We start from the raw sequence: 20946 nt of genomic DNA, 5'->3' as shown, positions 1-20946 counted from the left end.
GAAAAGAATAATTTTCACTAAAGCATAAGACCTAAACTCTTTGAGAAATGTTGTCCACAACTGGGAATTTTAAAAACTCAATTTCTAATGGTGATAAAAACTATAAACATGTGATCTGGGTTGTGGCTCAGTGGTAGAGCACTTGCCTAGCATGTGTGAAGCACTGGGTTTGATCCCAACACCACATAAAAATGAACAAAATAAGGGTATAAAAAAAACAATAAACAATTAAGTGGCAATGAGAACTAAAATGAGGGTAAGAGAACTGAATAGTTATAAGCACATGAAAATACCAATAATTTAAACAATAGTATAAATTAACACAAATTGGGATGGTAGTTCAACCCACAATTCCCCCAGGCAGTCAAGCTTCTCACTTTGAGAAACCACTCCTCTTATTATTCTTACACTGGCTCCAAACAAGACTGTTATCTTCCTACATGACCCCACCCTTTCATCACACAATGATTTGTAGTACGTTAGTATGAAAATCTGATGTAAGCAGGAGCATACTGCCCAGGATTTTTAAAAATAGCACTGAGGTAAGGAAACTTAGAAGATATCATTCCAGAGCTACTGGTAGCCAGGACCCCTGCTGCTGGAAGGATCTTATTTCAAATCAATATATTCAGTAACAGTGATATGAGAGCACTAATGATAGTGAATATCCTACCCTCAATTATGTATATATTTTATGTTATTGCAGGAATTACAATAATGATTTTACAAAGATACTTCACAAACTCTAAAACATTAATAAGATTTTTTTTTAATTTACCTTGGATTCATGGACCTAAGGTCAAGCAAGCTCAGGCAGAAGACTTTATATATATGAATAAAAGCTTGTTTAGTAGAAGAACCTGACAGGGACTTCTGAGAACTCAAGTGATCATTTAATTTCTAGCCCATTTGTTTTGGGTAAGTTAAGTTGGTAAGTAAATTACTGGTATACTTACAATTATATCTACCTTGAACCAGCTTAATTTTTTTTTCACTTTTAAACACAATTGAAAGTGTCCTACTTTTGCCAATATGTAAAGCAAAAATATTTTTATTTGCTTTCAGGGATTCTAGGTTGATCTGGTTTCATTGTGTTTTTCTCGCTGACTTGCCTTAATTACATATTCTCTGGTATTGTGGTTTAGGAATTCTCTGGAAGCAAGGTCCTAGAATTGATGCTTACCCACATCCAAAATTGTATGCGGGGCAGGAGGGAGTAAGAGGATACTATGGGAAGAAAGAAGTCCATGCAGCAATTCTCTGCCTGAGGTAAGGCCCTGGTCTCTACCTTGCCATTCCTAGGAAAGCAAGACTGACCCAGCACTCAGATCCAGGTACAACTGGTCCCACAGTGAGGAACAAGGCATAAAGAAAACAAAGCAAAATCACTGGCCATAGGATCAGGTAAGAAGTGAGTTTAGCAAGGGATAGGGAGTTTTAAGCTGCTCATAAGTCAGGGATTTTGTGGTGGATGTTTATTAAATTAGTTAGTGCTGTGTTTGATAAAGTGGTTCATCCCCAACATTGACAGCTATATAAATTGCTTCTAAAGATAATTCTACATTCTAATTAGACCATTCTTCAGTAAAACCTTATTATTTTATCATCCATTCTCTTTGCTTAAGTCCTTCAAAATGTTTAGTGATTCACTTATCACAAAAAAAATCACAAAATTAGCATTTTTAAAGAAAACACACTGTCAAAGGATGAAAACCTCATTTATTGCCTGTATAATTAAACTGACAATGCTTTATTTTAGGATTATTTAAGAATTCTCTTCCTAGATATTCGGCTAACTGGATAGCTACTCTAAAGTTTATTAGCTTTTTGGGGATAATAGCTATACAGCTACTGAATAATTGAGTGGTGTATAATTCATTTGATACACCAGTTGTTTTAGAAAACTAAATCATACAATCATACAATTTAGACCAGTTATACTGTTTCTAGCCTTCCTTCCCATACATGAATCAGATAAACTTGATTTTTCAATCTCAGTCCCATTAATTAAGTCCGATTAATTATCAATCTCAGACTTCTACAGGTATTTGCCAAACTGTCATGATAAAAGTAAATCTACAACAGTACATGTTTGGCTACTTTTCACAGCTTCTCTCTCTCTCTCACACACACACACACACATATACACCCACATCCTAAACAAATACACTCAAAATCTCTCTCTCACACACACACATATCACCCCCAACTCTTCATTCAGGACTTTCAAAGCCTTAAAGTAGGGAAAGGAGATTGGATAGCAGCACAAGGGTGGCAGTGTCGCTATTTATCAAATGCTTATTCCAAGAATTGTGCTCATAAGGAACATTATTAAAATACTGTACCAAGTATTATTGTATACGGTAGGTTCATGGGAAGATTAACCTGATTTATGAAAGTGGGACCATTGTAATCAAAAGGACCTTTACTAGCAAAAGAGGGAGGGGCTGGGGATGTAGTTCAGTGATAGAGCACCAGCCTAGCATGCTCAAGTCCCTAGGTTTCATTCCCAACACCACAGAAAAAAGAAAAATAAAGTGAAGGAGGCAGGAGTGTCAGAGAAGAAGATGTGATGACAGAAGCAGAGGTCAGAATGATTGCAGGGCCACAACCCAAGGAACGTGGAGAGTCTCTAGAAGCTGAAAAAGTCATGGAAATGGACTCTACTCTAGAACCACTAGAAGGAACATTGCCCAGTTGACTTCCTGGTTTTAGCCCACTGAGACAAACCTTGGATTTCTGACCTCCACAACCATAACAAATTTGTTAAGCCACCAAGTCTGTAGCAATCGGTTACAGTAACAACAGGAAATCAATACGCTGAGGTTTTGTGGGGTTAAGAAATTTTTCCAGGTTGGGCATGGGGATGCACACCTGTAATTCCAGCAGTTCAGGAGGCTGAGATGGGAGGACCAAGAGCTCAAAGTCAGCCTCAGCAACTTAGTGAGACCCTAAGTGAGACCCTGTCTCAAAATAAAAGCAAGTCAAAAAAGGGGCTGAGGGTATGGCTCAGTGGTTGAACACCCCTGAGTTCAATCTCCTGTACCAAAAATATTTACATAAAGAAAAAGAAATTTTTTAAGACCCTCTAGCTTATAAGAGGCAGCATTAAACTCAGGTTTACCTGACTATAGAACCAGACTCTTGATCAACAGGAATTTGGAGAACCATAGGGGGATAATACAACAATCAGATTCAAAGCTGAGACTCTAAACCTGAAACTAAAACAAAGACAAACCCAAATGCCTACCATGTGTTATTGAGATAATGTAAATGTGATGTAGACAGGATTTAATTAAAGCACGACCTAAATGAGATGGTAAATAGCAACTGGCACTCTTCCTATATGGTGAGAAACAACAGGAAATGTTCAGGACTATGATGTACTTGAGAACATCCATAAGTCGGGAGGCTCACTAGTCAGCTCCAGCTAAATGTCATGTGGGAAAGCATGTCCAGCATGGCCCAATCTTTGCTTTCTCAAGAAAATCCAGAAATCCCTATCGCTATGTTAAACCTCTATTTTTAAAGATGGGAAAACAAGTCGAAAGTTTGCTTAAAACTTAGCAAGGCCCTGAGTAACTTAGCAAGTCCTTGTCTCAAAATTAAAATATATAGAAAAAAGTTGTATAGTATGTGCTGCACATTTGCAACCCCTCAACAAAAAACACTTCACACATCTGAACACTGGCAAATATATGAATAATACACTCATGTCCCTCTATGAGATTTGGATGGGATAGAGCATTTTTGAGAAATTTAAACCTGACAGGATACATGGATTTAGAATTAATTTGCCTACTCAGAAGGTTGAAGGAAAAGGATCATATGTTTTAGGCCAGCCTGGAGAAGTCAGCAAGACCCTGTACCAAAAAATTTAAAAAAGAGGCTGGGGATATAGTTCAATGGTAGAAAACCTCTGGGTTCAATCTCCAGTAACATAAAAAACAAAAGATTATTTCCTGTATGCCTAAAGCATTTTCTTTATATACAGATATTCATATAACTAAAAATTTCAAGATAATTCATTTTAAAGCTAGTATTTAAATAAACAATCAAACAGCATATGGTATCAGATGCACCTTATCACAGCAAATGGAGATCAAGACAAATGAGCTTTCCCATTTCCTAAATGTTTTGGTATGCTGCTTTAAGAATTTCTAATCTGTATGGTTATATAAACATGAAAAGGCACACTTTCTATTTTCTCCAAAATCAAACTCCAGATTCTAAAACCATAAATCATTTTTTGAGAACTTGTCAAAAAAGCAGAGGGATGTCGTCAAGGGTCAGCTTTGTTTTATTTTGTTGCCTTTTATTAAAAAAAAAAAAACTGCATGAGAGAGGAAACGGCATTGGTTTTAGCTTCTTGTATGCATTTTTCAGAGTTCCAACATGTGACTGAAGGCACATCACTAAAGAGGAAAATGTTGCTCATCGTCATAAGGCTCAGAGCCATGTGTCCAATCATTGTGCAAGGCCCCACCCCAGGCCTCTGCAGCAGCTCTCACTGGTTCTTCAAGGTAACAGGCACAAAACAAGCTTCCTACCACCTTTCCCTCCTAGAGAACAGATTTCTCTCCTTTTACTTACACCTACCCTGACTGCCCAGCTACATGGTCTTTCAGCAATAATAACAGCAATAACAAGCACAACAGGCATAAACTCTATACATCATTTCACTATTAAAGTCCAGAAACTAACCTTGTTTAATATTCTTTTGTGTGATATCCAAGTGAGGCAATTCACCCACCCTACACAGTTTTCAATTATTCTAGTTATTTCTTTTAAAATATTTAAAATGCCCCATACAACATAAAATTTTGTTTACTTACAATGCAGTTTATATTCCCATATCTTGGTTTTTTAACCTTCATGGCAAAGACAGGCAGTAATACTAAGAGGTACCTTGACTGAAAACCATTACATACCTACAGGGCTTGTTATACACACTATTCTATTTAGCCTTCATAACACTACAGTGAAGTAGGTATTATACCCCTTTTACAGATAAGCAAACTAAAGCACAGTTGGTAAGCAGTGGCACTAAGGCCTATATGGATCTGAAGCTCTTCCCAGTCACTCAACACTTCATACACTGCACACTCAGACTGAACGTTTTTCATTTAGGAATCACTTGAGCTTGACTCTACAAAATAGGACCAATAATAACATTCAAAACAAGATATGGGCAACAATTTAGCATCATGGAACCCACTGAATGAAAACTATTATAATCTAATATCATGACAGAATAGATTGCTGAGCTGCTGACATGTGATTGACCTTGATAAGGTCTAAACCATCTCTGCAGAACATGCTGGGGCACATCTCATGACCTCAAACTGTAGAGAATAGTTTTCAATGGCTTGAGCCACTTCTACACTATTCTCCCACACCCTCACCATCAGAGACTACAGAAATAATGAGTTACCCTCATGCTGCCAAGCAATCTGCCAAGTGATCTCGGGAGCAGGCCAGCCCCAAGCAATATTCCTTCCTTGTGGTTTGTTCTTGTCGTCACATATCTATATCTTTTTATCCCCTCCCTCTCACTCAGCCACTGTAACTGCAATTTCAACCAAGCAACCAGTTCAATCCTTCCTTTGGATTTTTAACTTCACTGCACCATCCTTCTAGGCCTATCATGGTACCCTGGATCAGCCCAACTCCAAAGATCCTTCAAGGTCAAACCATTCTGTCCCAAATTGGGGTTCAAATTTTTCACCCTGGTCAAGTTCTGTTCATGTAGGTAAAACAAATTTGCCTGCCACTAGAGTTCCAAACTTTGGAATTATTCAATCAGTTTCATTTCAGGATACCTGTTCCTAGGGGCCACTCAATTCATTTTTGAGGAAAAAACATAGATAAGAATCAAGGAAAGGTAACAGAAACATATGCTTTTACTTAAGGTCCAAACAAATATCACCTCTTACTTAAGGTCTTCCCCACTAACCAGAAGTTCTTCTGAAATAACTATTTATAAACATATCCCTCCCCCCATTCTCTATTAGACTGGGAGTTCCTTCAGCCCAGTAGCCATTCCATATTAACCATTGAAACCCATGGTAGGTATGGCCCAGTGCTAGACATATCTATTCCATGAGTACCTGTGTGCTGTATTTATATGTGTGTATATTAACATGTTTGTGTATATTTGAAACTAAGTTTGGCACTGAGTACATAAGCATCTATGTACATAAAGGAATTAGGAACTTTCTGAAAGCTTAAGTCAGTTACCTTTGATAGCAAAAGTACTAATATCAATTCCATACAATACTGGAAACACATACACATACACAAGGCATTTCTTATGCACTGCAAATTGTTTGTTAAATGTCTAACACTATTATTCTCCTAAGACAAAATCGTGTGTAGAGCTGAATACATAATTTTATCAAAATGAATAGTCATATCCTAATTTTAAAAACAGCATTCCATACTAAGAACTGTATGAGAAAAATCATTTACTCACCTATTGATGTTCACTATCATATAACAACAATAAAATTCTTGCTGTCCCTATCTTACTTTTGATTCAAAATGTCACTTTTTTTCCTGGGGCCAGTTTTTATCTTCTTACCTTTTTGTGTGTGCTGTCTTGATTTTTTTCAGTAATCAAGTTTATATTTTAAACCATAACATCAATCACATTATCTCAAGTTTTGAAAGAAAAAGAGTGGCATTTAAAGCCTTGTTGATGAACAGTTTGCTATTAAATTGATTAGTGTTATTGCAACATTTCTCCAAAATATATATCTCAAGATCATGTTAGAAATTTTCTAGGTAATTTAGTATATGAATGAATTAGTGAGGGAAAAAATTAGGTAGAAGAGTATTTGAAATGTTGTCTGAGAGATTTCCAAATTTTAGCCTATCCTGAAAAAAGAGTCACTTTTTTTTTCCTTAAAAGAAAAGTTGTCAATAGGTTAGAATTTTGCATCTTTAAAGGTTAAGTATGGAGAAGAATTATTTCAAATAATTATAGAATTTTACATTTTTTCACTTGTACAATAACACCCAAGGTCTGCCTTTTTAAGTGCTGATGAAATCACCTCCAACCCTATCTATGATATCATACTCTACTTGACGATGGGCAAAGACAGGAGGAATCCTTTTGTTAGCTATTATTTTAACCCGTGATTTAAAGCTATGCTGCCAAATGAATCAACATTGCTAATACACTCAAACAAATAACATGACTAACATGCTCCCTTATAAACTTGATGACATTTTGGAATCGTATTCTACCTCCTCCGCTTCCTTAAATTACCCTATGCCAGTATCACAGTGATCACATCAATGCAATCCATGCAAATACAAGACACCATTCTCTCTCCATCTGTCCTTAAAAGCCCCACTCAGCAGTTTGTGCTATAGCACCATGCTGCAGCATCCCTGCACTTGAACTTGGGAATAGGCTTTCCAGGACTGCAGGCAGAGTCCTTACCGCATTCCTTCTGAACCTCATCTTGCCTCTCGGGGGATTTGCTTCTGCCATCTCGCCTATACACAATTACACTCTTCTTTTCCAATTGTCAATGCAACACTGATGAAATATGAGCTGCTTCTTGGGTAGTATTTAAAAACGGCAGCCAAAAATCTCTATCAAACAAAGCTACCGTAGCTGCTTCCATTACCACCGTGGCAGCGCTGCAAAAAAATCCACTATCCCTGATTAGTCAGCTGACAGATTCTTCCCTGCTGCTCATTGTAATTCAGAGTTGACACATTCCCCCAATTACTTAGCCTGATTGAACCTTGTGGATTAGCTTGTGCTGGACTGCTCAAGAAGATCAGGCATGTCCTAAGAGTGGAGGAAGAAAAAAATCTGTCTCTCCTCCTAGGAGCAGTCTGATGGGACTGGCTTTCTCCTCTACGCAGTTGGATTTTTAAGGTGGAATGCTAAGAATCTTTGTGAAGGTAGTATTAACTGATAGCTTTTACTCTTGTCCTACACTGGTCTATGATTTAAATAAGAATGCTGCATTGTTTTACTTTTTATTAAATTCTATCCTGGGATTCAATACTGGGAAAGGTTACAGTTTGTGAAATTCTTGCCTGATGATTATCTAAAAAGAACAGAACATGTAAACTTTCTAAGATGGATAGGATTCTCTCCCATATTAACCTTTCACCCAAATAGTTAGAAGACAATATTTTCAATTTCTCACCACAAAGAAATCATATTTAAGGTGCTAGATATGCTAGTTACCCTGATTTGATCATTATATAAATTAAAACATCACACTGTGCCCCATTAATAAGTACAATTATTATGTTGATCAACAATAATGTTTAAAAATCTCTTCTCATTAATTACAAAGTATAACCTACCTTTTAATTTATTTTGGAATCTGTAAATTTAGGTCTTCAAATTGAATTGTATTATTTCAAAGACACTCAGTTAAAGTAACACGCCATAGTTACACCTGCCTACGTGATGGTAACTTTCACCAAAAATCCTTCACAAAGGCCAACTTACACTCTTGAAATGAGTTCATAATCAATACTTACCTTTATTTCAAACACTGCCTAACAGTACTGATGGTTGAGGTATAATTAATGTGCTCTTGAGTATGAGAAACATTTAAAATGATTGAAGACAATACAAAACAACCTATATTCAGTTACATGTCACAAGCACCTGTACCCCTACGTTACCCCTATGCCATCAATTTGGCAATTATGAGAACAAAAGGACCCTGAGCACTGAGTTCTTTACTGAGAATGGTTCATCATTCTCCACTGAGAGAGCAGCCCTTAGAAAACAAAAAGGAGAGTATCACTCTCTAAGAATAAGTGGTACCCCTCTATTGGCCTCAAATGGATAGAATCGACATAATCTTGTTTCTTTTATGCAAAATGAAACATCTGTTCCAACCAACCTATTATAATATAAGTAAAACTTTACCAAAAGGCTGATGTCATGGGCCAAACAGACAATAAAAATTTAAATCAAACAATTATAGTGTTCCAAAAGAAAAAAAATAGGCAGTAAAAAAATATTTTATTGCAACAAGTGCTATACTTAGGATAAAAGAACTGATCACTGGCATAAACTAAAGACTGTTCCACAAGCTCAAGGACCAATCCTAAAAGGACACAGCAAGTAAAATGACTTTCACTTCATTTACCCCCATTGATAGGGCTCAATAATATATGGAGGACATATTTACTTTCTCCATCGGAGAAAAAGTCACTGAATTTAGTTGTGTATCCATAAGCCATTTGGAAAATGCTACAAAGCAGCAGATAGAAACAGAATCAACTGAAATTCATGAAATTTCATTTCTTGCTCTAGTTGTTTTGGTTACTTAGCTATCTGACCTTGGATTCAACCATTCCAAAATGCATATAGCAATTTAATTTTATCATCTATGAGATAATTATGGTGATACCTGCCTATAATACTTAGCCAGGAAAAAAAGAAGAATCAACATTACTTAAAGTGTGAATGCTTTTAAAAAGCAAAAATATACACATGAAGGTTCTGCTATTTTATTTTAGTAACTTATTTGAATCTAGTATTCTCCCCATTGCTTATGATCAAACACTTCTTTAAAAAAAACTTTGTGAATTAGCCCAAGATGAGGAATAATTCATGCTGGATATGAAAACAATAATGATCTCATTCATTTTGCTATATAAATGGTAGTATTTTATTTTCCCTTTGAGAGTAGGTCTCACTATGTTGTCCAAGCTGGTCTGGAAATCCAGGGCTCAAGCAAGATCCTGTCTCAGCCTCCCAAGTGGCTAGGATTATAGGTGCATGCCACTATATCTTGCATTGAGTGCCAATATATTTTTATACTAATTGATAAAATAGTACAGCAAAAAAGAACATTCACTCAGAACTCTAACAACCTATACTTTGATCTTGTCTTTGCAACTAAATCAACTTCCTCTAGTGGAAATGGCCCCCTAAGTCATCAAGGAGACAAAATTAGAATTTCAGATGATAGAACTAAGAAGTTTTTGCTTTCTATGGCATAGTAGAGTAACTATAGATAATGATAATATATATTTCAAAAAACTAGAAGAAAGGATTTTTAATGTTTTCACCACAAAGAAGTGATATATATTTAAGGAGATAGTCTACTACAAAGTGCTTATTTTTACATTATATAATACATACATGTATCAGAACATCATAGGATACCCTATAAATATGTACAATTTTTTACAGCAGTGGGGATTGAATCCAGGGGTATTCTACCAGTAAGCTACATCCCATCCTTTTTTATTTTGAGACAGGGTCTCACTAAATTGCTTAGGGTTTCTCTTAGTTGCTGGGGCTGGCCTGGAATTTGTGATCCTTCTGCCTCAGCAGTCCCTGTTCCATGCCCCACCTCCCCCCAGTCACTGCTGGGATTACAGGCATGCAGCACCACACTGTAACAATTTTTATATTTTTATATATCAGCAAAAAATAAATTTAACTCCCCACTTTATCATATATTGCTGAGGGTCGTTTTTGTAAAAAAACAGTAATGGAAACTCAAAACCTATTAAAGAATTTCAGATGGCTGGTCATAACCGATTCCCTGCAACTGTGGTCTGATAGAAGTGGACCACATGAAACTTCCAAAAACAGCCCCAATCTTGTCAGCTCAGAAGGAGTCTGTGAGTTCCTCATCCTCCTCCTCTTATATGAAAGAACAGTGTCACACAATGTCACTATATCCTAGTGAGTCTAATAATGTAAAAGATCATTCTGACTATGGGCAGGATTGTATTCCTCATATTGTTTCTTTTAGGAAAACTGTCCATTCTCTGGGTCTTAGAGAACTGGGGACTAGATTCCAGTATGGGAGATTTGTCATGTTGTAGGTGACTCACCTCCTTCCTTATCAAAGGAAAAAGCAAGTCTAGAAAGATGCATACCGAAATGTTATAAAGGGCTTATTTCTGGGTGGCTAGATTATTGACTACTGTTTTAAACTTTCTTCATTATACTTTTCTACATACAATGAGTATATATCACAGCTATTGAAGTTCCATAAAAACTTGCCTTGCTCTGAAAGGCATATAGAACCATGTGTCTTTGCTCACTCATAACCTGAATGACTAACTACTCATTCTTTCCCATTAGGTTTTACATTGGAGGGAGCTAGTTGTTTACCTTAGTCTCCTCTACAAATCTTCTTCCTACTTTTCCTCATTATCTCATCCGTTTATTGTTTCCATCAACAGCAAAATAATCTATACCCCCAAAACAGACAGTATAATGTAAAACAAAAAAGAAATTACTATTGAATGCATAGGTACTTACAGAGATTTTTTGGAGAGATATCTTAAGAGAGGACCATGTATCCAATCTTCGATCCAAAATAATGGTAAACCGGGAATCGGACCCATTTTGCCTACAAGGTAAGGAGAAATTATAATTTTGTCTTAGTAATAATGCAAATTTTCTCTATATACCTTTATTTCTGATGATTTCATTTACATTTGATGTTTGACTAAAGACAGATTTAGATTGTGAAATCTATTACAAAGTGCTATCTTAGAAAGCAGTTTAATTCTATGTTCTATGTTCCCCTACTCATGATTTAAAATTTCTTTTTCAACACTATGCCAACCTTTTAAATCGGAAAGTGACAGTGTAATGAAGATAGGTCACTAAAATGGATTTGGAATACAGAAATCTTGGGGAGGGAAAACCCAAAGACAGCTGTTCTTCATCACTTTTACACTTAACTTTTCATGGCAGCCCATCAAGAACGAATGATCCATTCATTCAGAAAAATAGTATTAAATATATGTTGCCACTGCTAGCCTTTTACTTGAGAAAAGGCAGTTTAGTGGATAATATAACATTTATTTGCCCTAAAAAGACCGCTTTTAAGCTTCAACAGTTAAACTACAAATTTGATCTTCTAGGATTTGATTTCTGTTCATAAGACTCTTCAAATGTTACCTTCTAGATTTATGCTGTCTTATTCTTCAGGATTAGTACCTGGAATATGTCTCCTTTAAAAAGCTATCTTCAACATTTAAAAAAGATCTCTGAGGAGACTTTTAAACTTTTCATTGTAAAGCATTCTAGTTCCAAGTGATTCTATTGTCAATTCATTTCTCCTAGTATCTCCCAATGCCACTACTGAGTCTATTTGAGATGCAGTCTTGTGATTCTTGGAAGAAATGAAGAATGGCTGACCTTACTTTTGAAGTAAATTAAAGTCTTTATGTAAGATCATCATTCTTAGCCCAGTCTATGTTCTTCGTGAGGACAATACTTCTAGACTCCTAGTTTTGTTTTCATAGACCCTCAGTATAATTTTTATAGCAATTAGGTAGCTGTCAGTTTTCCCTTTGGTGATATTTCTTTTCTACTCGGAGGGTAAGTCTGCTTATTATTCACAATAATAATAATAGTTATATTAATGGGCCATTTCCTGTTATAAAATTCAAATTTGATATAAAACAAATTGAAAAAATATAATAAAATGCTCCACCTTGCAATAGATGTCAGGTAAGTGAGGACTTTCGCTATTACTTCCTCTGGTATACATCTAAAATTACAGTTTTCTGGAAATGTAATGATCCAAGCATTGTCCTTTCCCCGGCCACCTAAAATAATAAAACAAAACCAACCAAATTAGCAATTTATGTGACAATAGTGCGAAGAAGAAGATTCTAGATTTAAAGGAAGGAAGGGATTAAAAGACTGTTTGAGATCAGTACAATTTGTTAAGGATGCTGATATCCACATAAATGAAAATGGCACCAAGCTCCTCATACTTTCAAGTTGAAAAAGTGGCAATGTCTTCTAAATGAAAACTCAAATATAAAAAAAGAGGAATGAATATAGCCAAAAGAAAACTTCATGAAGTATGTGTAATAAATATGGTTGAAGAAATTGCTGATACCCCAAGTTGGACAATCAAGGGAGCTTGTGAAATAACTATTTCCATACCACTGTTCAGAGCCTGAAATCCAAATGAGGGATTGACAGCAACTGGAGTACTTGATAAAACTGACTACATAGAGTCACAGTAAGCATAAAAAGATACAGGGGAAAAAAACTAGAGGAAGTAATGTATTTGTGAAAACAACAACAAAAGAAATAATAGCAGCAGTGGTATAGAGATTTTATTAACACAAAGAAAAAACACAAATTCTGTTAAAATTCAATGTGGAGGGCTGGGGTTGTAGCTCAGTGGAAGAGCACTTTCCTAGCATGCGCAAGGCACTGGGTTCCATCCTCGGCAGCACCTAAAAATAAACACATAAAACAAAGGCATTGTGTCCATCTACAACTAAAAATTTTTAGAACTTCAAGGCGTAGCCTGCATGGAGAATCAAGGTTCAAGCAGGGAAAGGGGTTAAGGTAATCCCCAGAGGCTCCACCTCCCAGGCCCTCCACTACACTGAGCCTGGAGCATTTCTATCCAGCAGTACCTCCTCCAGCAGTACCATGACTAGGTGAGTGGCCCTGGCCCTGGGGAAGCATACGGCCCAGGAGTTGTAGGTGGGGCTACCCTGGGTTTATTTCCACAGGAACCTGGAGCAGGGATAACTGTCATTGAGATTCCTTGTGGAGAATAACTGACTGGCAGTGGGCTTTCATTTTGAGGTAAACTGCCATCTCTCCATCTGTCCCTCTGCCCAGCCCTGTAAACCACTGCTCAGCCTGGATGATGAAGTACACTGAGTATGAATGTCATGTAGTACAAAGATGAGCTTTACACACGTTTAAGGTACCAAACTACAGTTGGCCTAAACACCTGCACAGAGAGTAAGTGATCAATAAATATTAAGTGCTAAATGGAATTCGAACAATTATTTTAAGAAGAAAGTTGCAGGGTGATCTTGTAATTTAGCTTGCTAATAGAAAAAAAATTATAGATATGATTGTAATTTTTATTTGGTTGAATCTAAGTGAATATGTAAAAGTATTTTTAAAAATTCAATGTGTAGGGCTGGGGTGGTGGCTCATTGGTAGAGCACATGCCTAGCATGTGTGAAGCACTGGGTTCGATTCTCAGCACCACATATAAATAAATAAATAAATAAAATTTAAAATTAAAAAAAATTCAATGTGTAATAAAATATGATAATGGCAAAGGAGATAAAATGGAGTGATAAAAATAATCCAAAAAAAGGAAGAAATGGAGGAAAAAGACAGAATTAGTGGGAGAAAAAGAAAACAAATAGTAATATGGTAGATTTAAACCCAACCATAAGAATAATCACATTATATGCAAATGATCCAGACATTAAATTAAAAGAGAAAGATCATCAAACTGGATAAAAAAGTAAGATCCAATCATATGCTGCCTATAAGAAATAAATTTTAAATATAAAAGAATGAATGTACTAAAAGCAAAAAAATAGAAAAATATGTACCCTGCTAATACTAGTCAAAAGGAGTCTGTTTAATATTAGACAAAGTAGATTTCAGAGTCAAGAATATTACTAGATAATAAGAACTTCATTTGGTAATTATAAAGTGACCAATTCACTAAGGGAACATAATCTAAAATACTTATACTCCTAATAACAGAACTTCAAAATATATGAAGCAAAAACTGATAGAGTAGCAAGAAGAAATAGACAAATCCACAATTTTAGTTGGAAATTTCAGTTGGGCACAGTGGCACATGCCTCTAATCCCAGTGGGTCAGGAGGCTAAAACAGGAGAATTGTAAGTTCAAAGCCAACGTCAGCAACTTAGCAAGACCATGTCTCAAAATAAAAAATAGAAAAAAGGGCTGAAGTTGGGCATGGTGACAAATACCTGTGATCCCAATGCCTTGGGAGGTTGAGGCAGGAGGATCACGAGTTCAAAGCCAGCCTCAGCAATTTAGCGAGGCCCTAAGCAACTCGGTGAAACTGTTTCTAAATAAAATATAAAAAAGGGCTGGGGGGCTGGGGTTGTGGCTCAGTGGTGGAGCACTTGCCTAGCATGTGTGAGGCACTGGGTTTGATTCTCAGCACCACATATAAATAAATAAATAAAGGTCCATCAACCATATATATATATATGGTTTTATATATATATATATATATATTTTTTTTTTTTTTTTAAGGACCAGGGATGTGGCTCACTGATTAAGTATAACTGGGTTCAATCCCCCATAACCCCGAAAAAATAAATAAATAAGGGCTGGGGATGTTGCTTGGTGGTTAACCATCCATCTCTCAATAACTAATAGAACATGCAGCAAAACATTTGCAAAGATGCTGTATACTTGAACAAACTCTCAACCAACATGACCTAAATGAAGTCTATAGAACCCTCTACTCAATGAAAACAAGATACGCATTTTTCTCTAGTGCACATGGGGAAAAAATCAAATTATTTCTATTAATCTTTACTAAGGGAAACTTGAGGGATAGTTCTCAAATTATCTTTTGAATTGAACAAATCAAAATTATTAAATCATGGGACTGGAGTTGTGGTTCAGTGGCAGAGCGCTTGCCTAGCATGTGTGAAGCACTGGGTTCAATTCTCAGCACCACATATAAATAAATAAAATAAAGGTCCATTGACAACTAAAAATAAATTTAAAAATTAAATCATTAAATATTAATCTTTACTATATGGTATTCTAGAATTTAAGAGGAGAGTTAAAATAATCATTGAAAATAATGGCATCCACGCAAGAGTTTTCAAGGAACTCAAAGGAGAAAGTGTACAACTCTAAACCAAGAGATTTAGCAAATAATTAACAAAGGGCCTCTACAGGTAAGGTATAATATAGAAAAAATTATATAAATAATATATAATTGAATATATATCCTATATATATAAAATACAACTATAAACTTGCCTGATGATCACTCTAGCTTAGGACAGAACCATTTAATACTTACTCAAACTACACCCATCAAAGGAAAGAATATATGGCTCCTATATGGGTAAAATATCACTGATTACTCTATAAATTATTACTACCACTGAGCACCTAACAGTACTGTACTACATGGTAAATTTGTGAGAAAAGAACAAAAGATACTTATACTCTAAATTGGAAGTTTGATTATTTTTCTCCATGGGAACATTTTCCTCAAAAGAAACCATAAACATTTTTTTAATTGTAAACAAATGGGGTACAACTTGTTTCTCTGTTTGTACATGAAGTAGAGGCAAACCATAAACATTTTTAAAACAAGTACAAAAAGCAGATAAGGAAGGAAAAGTGTGGAGAGGGGTAAGGGGCAGCAACCCCTGAGGATGACTGTAATTCAGGATAGTTTAGAAAACCCTGCGGGGGAGTTGTAGTTCTGGGTTCCATCCCCAGCTCCAAAAAGAAAAAATAAATAAATAAATAAAAAAACACTGATGATCTTTTGTTTATTTTTTTGCAGTGCTGGGGGTCAAATCCAAGGCCTCACATGCTAGCTGATTATTCTAACACTGAGTTACAACCCCAGGCTGGGAAACAGTAACAATCTTAAGTAAAAATCTCTAAATCTTAAAAGTAAACCTAACATATCACTAAATTTACTAAGAACAGTTATCCGTCTTTATCCATGAGGAAAGCATTCTCAGACCCAGGGGGTCTAAAACTACAGAAAGTACCAAACCTACTAAAAATGTTTTTTCATACATGCCCTGCAGGGTTGCTCACAGTACCCAAGTTAACCTGTTCGCCCATGTTTTATGCCCTAGAATCACCTTTAGCATCATCATTATTTTTTTGTTTTGGGGGTGGTTTGCAGTGCTGGGGATGGAACCTAAGGCCTCCACATGCCAGTCAAGAACTCTATCACTGAACTACAACCCAGCCCCAGTATCAGTATTCTTGTGCTTTGGGACCATTCTTAAGAAAAATAGGGGTTACTTGAACATGAGCCCTATAAAACCACGACGGCTGATCTTCTAACAAAGATGGTTACCAACTGATTAACAAGCTAGTCACTTATACAATGTGGAAATACTGGACAAAGGGATGATTCACATCCCCAGGTGGGACAGAGTGGGACAAGTACAAGATTTCAGAATGGTGTACCATTTAAAACTTAGGAATTGCTTATTTCTAGAAATGTTCATTTAATACTTTTAGACCATAGTTGAGCACAGGTAACTGAAACTATAAAAAGTGAAAATGCAGATAAGGATACACTGTTATTAATCACCCATTTATGTCCTTTGTAAAATAAAGTATAAAACCAGATTAATTATATCACCCCAAATTCACAATTGCAACTAATTATCATCATTAAAAAGCAGAAGCCAGACTGAAGTGTCCTATTAGTATCACCTACAAAATAAATGCTTGTTTAGTAAAATGAGCATGTAGGTATCATTTTAGGAGAAATAAATAAGATAGCTTCTTATACTATCAACACCTAGGAAGTACCATTTACATAAAAGCAATGCATATGCTGGTAACTTTTTATCCATTTAATATAATAAATATAATGTAGCCAGGTGTGGTGGGGCACACCTATAATCCCAGTGACTTGGGAGGGAGGGTGAGGAAGGAAATTGCAAGTTCAAGGCTAGCCTCCACAAGTTCAAGATTAGACTTGGCAACTTGGTGCAACTCTGTCTCAAAAGAAAAAGAAAAATGGGCAGGGGATGTGGCTCAGAGGTAGAGCGTCCCTGGGTTCAATCCCTAATAGCTAAATAAATTAATTAAATGTATAATGGTATCATTCAAATTACTATAATATATAAAAATAATTTGCTTATTTTTAAGCAAAATTTTCCCTAGAATATGACCAGAAGCAAAAGGGGCAGGGTGGTTAACCATAATTATATCTCTAAAAATACAGAATGCTACTTAGAAGCATTAGAAACAGCTGAAGGCAAAAGCAACCCAAGAATCCATCAATGGATGAATGAATAAACAAAATATGGCACATACATTCAATGGAATGTAATTCAGCCTTTAAAAGGAAAGAAATTCTGCCAGGAATGGTGGCACATGCCTGAAATCCCAATGACTTGGGAGACTGCAGTGGAGAATCACAAGTTCAAGGCCAGTCTTGGCAACTTACCAAAACCTTAAGCAACTTAATGAGACCCTGTCTCAAAACAAAAAGTAAAAAAAGACTGGGGATGTGGCTCAGTAGTTAAGCATCCCAGTACCAAAAAAAAAAACAACAACAACAACAAAAAAAAAAAACACAAAGGAAAGAATTTCTGATAAACGGTACAATATGGATGAGACTTAAAGACATTATGCTAAGTGAAAAAAGCCTGTCACAAAATGATAAATACAGCATGGTTCCACTTATCAAGGTATCTAGAATAGGCAAATTCACAGAAAGACAAAGGAAAATGGTGGTTGCAAGAGGTAAGGGGAGGAAGGACGGGAATGGGGAGTTATCATAGGTACAGAGCTTGAATTTTGCAAGATGAAGAGTCTTGAGATATGGATGGTGGTGATGGCTGCACAAAAACATGAATATATTTAATGTCATTAAATTATACTCTTAAAAATGATTAAGATGAGCTGGGTACAGTGGAACACACCCATAATCCCAGCAGCTCAGAAGGCTGAGACAGGAGGATCGTGAGTTCAAAGCCAGCCTCAGCAACTTAGAGAGGCCCTAAGCAACTTAGCAAGACCCTGTCTCTAAATAAAATATAAAAAGGGCTGGGGATATGGCTCAGTGGTCAAGTGCCCCTGAGTTCAATCCCTCGTACCAAAAAAAAAAAAAAAAACAAAAAAAAAGGTAAGGTGGCAAATTTTATGAAATTTTATGTTACATGTACTTTACCACAATTTTTAAAAATTATAGAAAATGCATATAGATATTTGAGAAAAGTAAATTTTCATCATATGTAAATGAAAGCTTAAAAATAAGTTTAGTGCGTGCTGCTTAATTAGGGTGACCTGCCAACATATATAATAAACCTTTGAGTAACTGGAGGAACACCTCAAAGAAGCTACCTCAACCTCCACCCTCTCACCCAGCCTGTGCCCACCTACAAGATATATTCCCCCTCATGGGTGTCTGAAGACTTGTCTGAAAGTCAAATGTACAAGAGTAGTTAAGGTTGGTGCTAATCACACATTTAAACATCTTTAAAACCTCTAATTAGTCTCTAAATGTCCATTTGGTTAGTAACCTGGTGCACAATATATTAATATTTGTTAAAATAATGCGTTACAAACAGAGAGAGAGAGAGAAAGAAGAGAATTATAAGTGCTAAACTAACTCTGCTGATCAATTCATACATTTGTCTGCACTAAATACATGAAAGTTTGCTTACCAGACAGGAAGGCGATGTCTTGCATTAAGAAATGACTGATGTCCTTTACACGGAGGAGCAGTTCGGTTTCTAGGACAAATAAGAAATGAGAGGAAATGACATCCATGTTAAAGTACAGCTAGAAACATATACATGATCTCTCACTGTGGTCAAAACAACCCTGGGGCTCCAGCAGATCTCCATCCACGGACACACTGCTGATCTTCTCCTCTTTCCTCCTCTCAGCTACAAGGTGAGGAAATTATGCTCTTGAAAATATCACGGGGCGCGTAGGATGAGTGACCTATATCTCAATCTACGTCCGGGACATAAACTGCTCTCATTCACCAGAAAGCCAAGGGCAAAAATGCAAACTCCAGGACATCCGGATTTATTTCAAGGATTGATAATCATGTTGAGACACTGTAGCACATTGTCTTCTACTTCTGATAATGCCTTTCATTTCACAAAGCTTGATTAGCAACAACAAAGCACTTTTAGGATCCTCACAATAACCCTGTGTAGATATTGTTACGCATCTTATAAGTCAGGAAAGAGTTTGAGAGAGTACAGTGAGGCAGTTTACCTTGTGGGCTTCTGAGTCAGAGAGGCCTCGATTCAAATTCAGCTTGTTGCATTTACTGGCTGTACAACCTTGGGCAAGTTAAAGCCTCTCAAAGTCTCAATTTCCTCATCCATAAACCAGGAATAATAATACCTACCTCACAAGGTACTATGCCAACAACATGTGAAATAGCATGCATAAGAGCAGGTGTTTAGGCTGGGTGCAGTGGCGCACGCCTGTAATCCCAGGGGTTCAAGAGGCTGAGGCAGAAGGATCTCAAGTTCAAAGCTGGCCTCAGCAAAAGCAAGGCACTAAGCAACTCAGTGAGACCCTGTCTTTAAATAAAATACAAAATGGGCTGGGGCTGTGGCTCAGTGGTTGAGTAACCCTGAGTTGAATACCCAGAACCAAAAAAAAAAAGAGAGAGAGATAGAGAGATAGAGAGAGAGAGAGAGAGAGAGAGAGAGAGCAGGTGTTGAATATACAATAACAGGTTAATTCATTTTTTATCATTATAAATGAAACAATGCCCATGCATTATCCAGTGTTAGTTTAGTGTACCGGATCTTATGTGCTAACCCATATGTTCAAATCTACTGAACTCCACAGGGGCCAAAAATCAAAGTCCATTATCTGCTTCTGGTTCATGAATAAGGATAACGTTTTAAAAGAAAACAGGTCATGGAACTAGGCTATTTTGGATTTCTGAGTTTAATGCCTGTGGTTCCACATTTCATACTGAAGCCAAATTTTCCACCTGCTTTCTGATAAAAAAGTGTCTTCAAAGTCCTAGACTCTGGTGGTGTCATACTGATGACACGTTACCCTTCCCAGTACTCCTCAAATCATACCATTTGGATGTGGTTTATCAAGGTCAATCCTTCCCAAGGGAAACAAGCTCTCAATGAGTCACATGAGGCAGTGGAATAGGGTCTCTGTTACAGAGGGACTACCCCCCAATTTGAAACATAAAGTAATTAATTGACAAGAAGCTATAAGTCATTACAAACGTGTAATTGGTCAGAGCATATAATCCATTCTTAAAAATGTCTTGTAATATTTAGATTTTTGTCACATCACAGGCCAAAGCATACACTTTGACATTTGCAATTATTCTATCAATGCTATATGCTTCCTCAGATAAAAGAATATGTTTTTAACAGCCACAAATATGTCACACATTGATGTTTATAGGCATGAAGGCATGGAGGAAGGATAATGG

At 36.4% G+C, this 20946-nt stretch overlaps 1 protein-coding gene across 1 annotated transcript in view; it reads right to left on the bottom strand.

Moving 5' to 3' along the window:
- Mcf2 (MCF.2 cell line derived transforming sequence) overlaps nt 1-19281 on the bottom strand; it is a 74337-nt gene extending 55056 nt beyond the window's left edge. The window contains 3 exon segments of the mRNA XM_047535728.1: nt 11276-11366; nt 12462-12576; nt 19181-19281. Of these exon segments, the coding sequence (XP_047391684.1) occupies nt 11276-11366; nt 12462-12576; nt 19181-19205 (231 nt within the window). The 5' untranslated portion in view covers nt 19206-19281.
- Between the last annotated feature and the right edge of the window lie 1665 nt (nt 19282-20946).

The sequence above is a fragment of the Sciurus carolinensis genome, chromosome X, assembly GCF_902686445.1.
Source record: "Sciurus carolinensis chromosome X, mSciCar1.2, whole genome shotgun sequence".
NCBI classification, from domain to species: Eukaryota; Metazoa; Chordata; class Mammalia; order Rodentia; family Sciuridae; genus Sciurus; species Sciurus carolinensis.
Note: the sequence above shows the minus strand (reverse complement) of the source record. Positions and strands in the feature narration are given on the sequence as shown.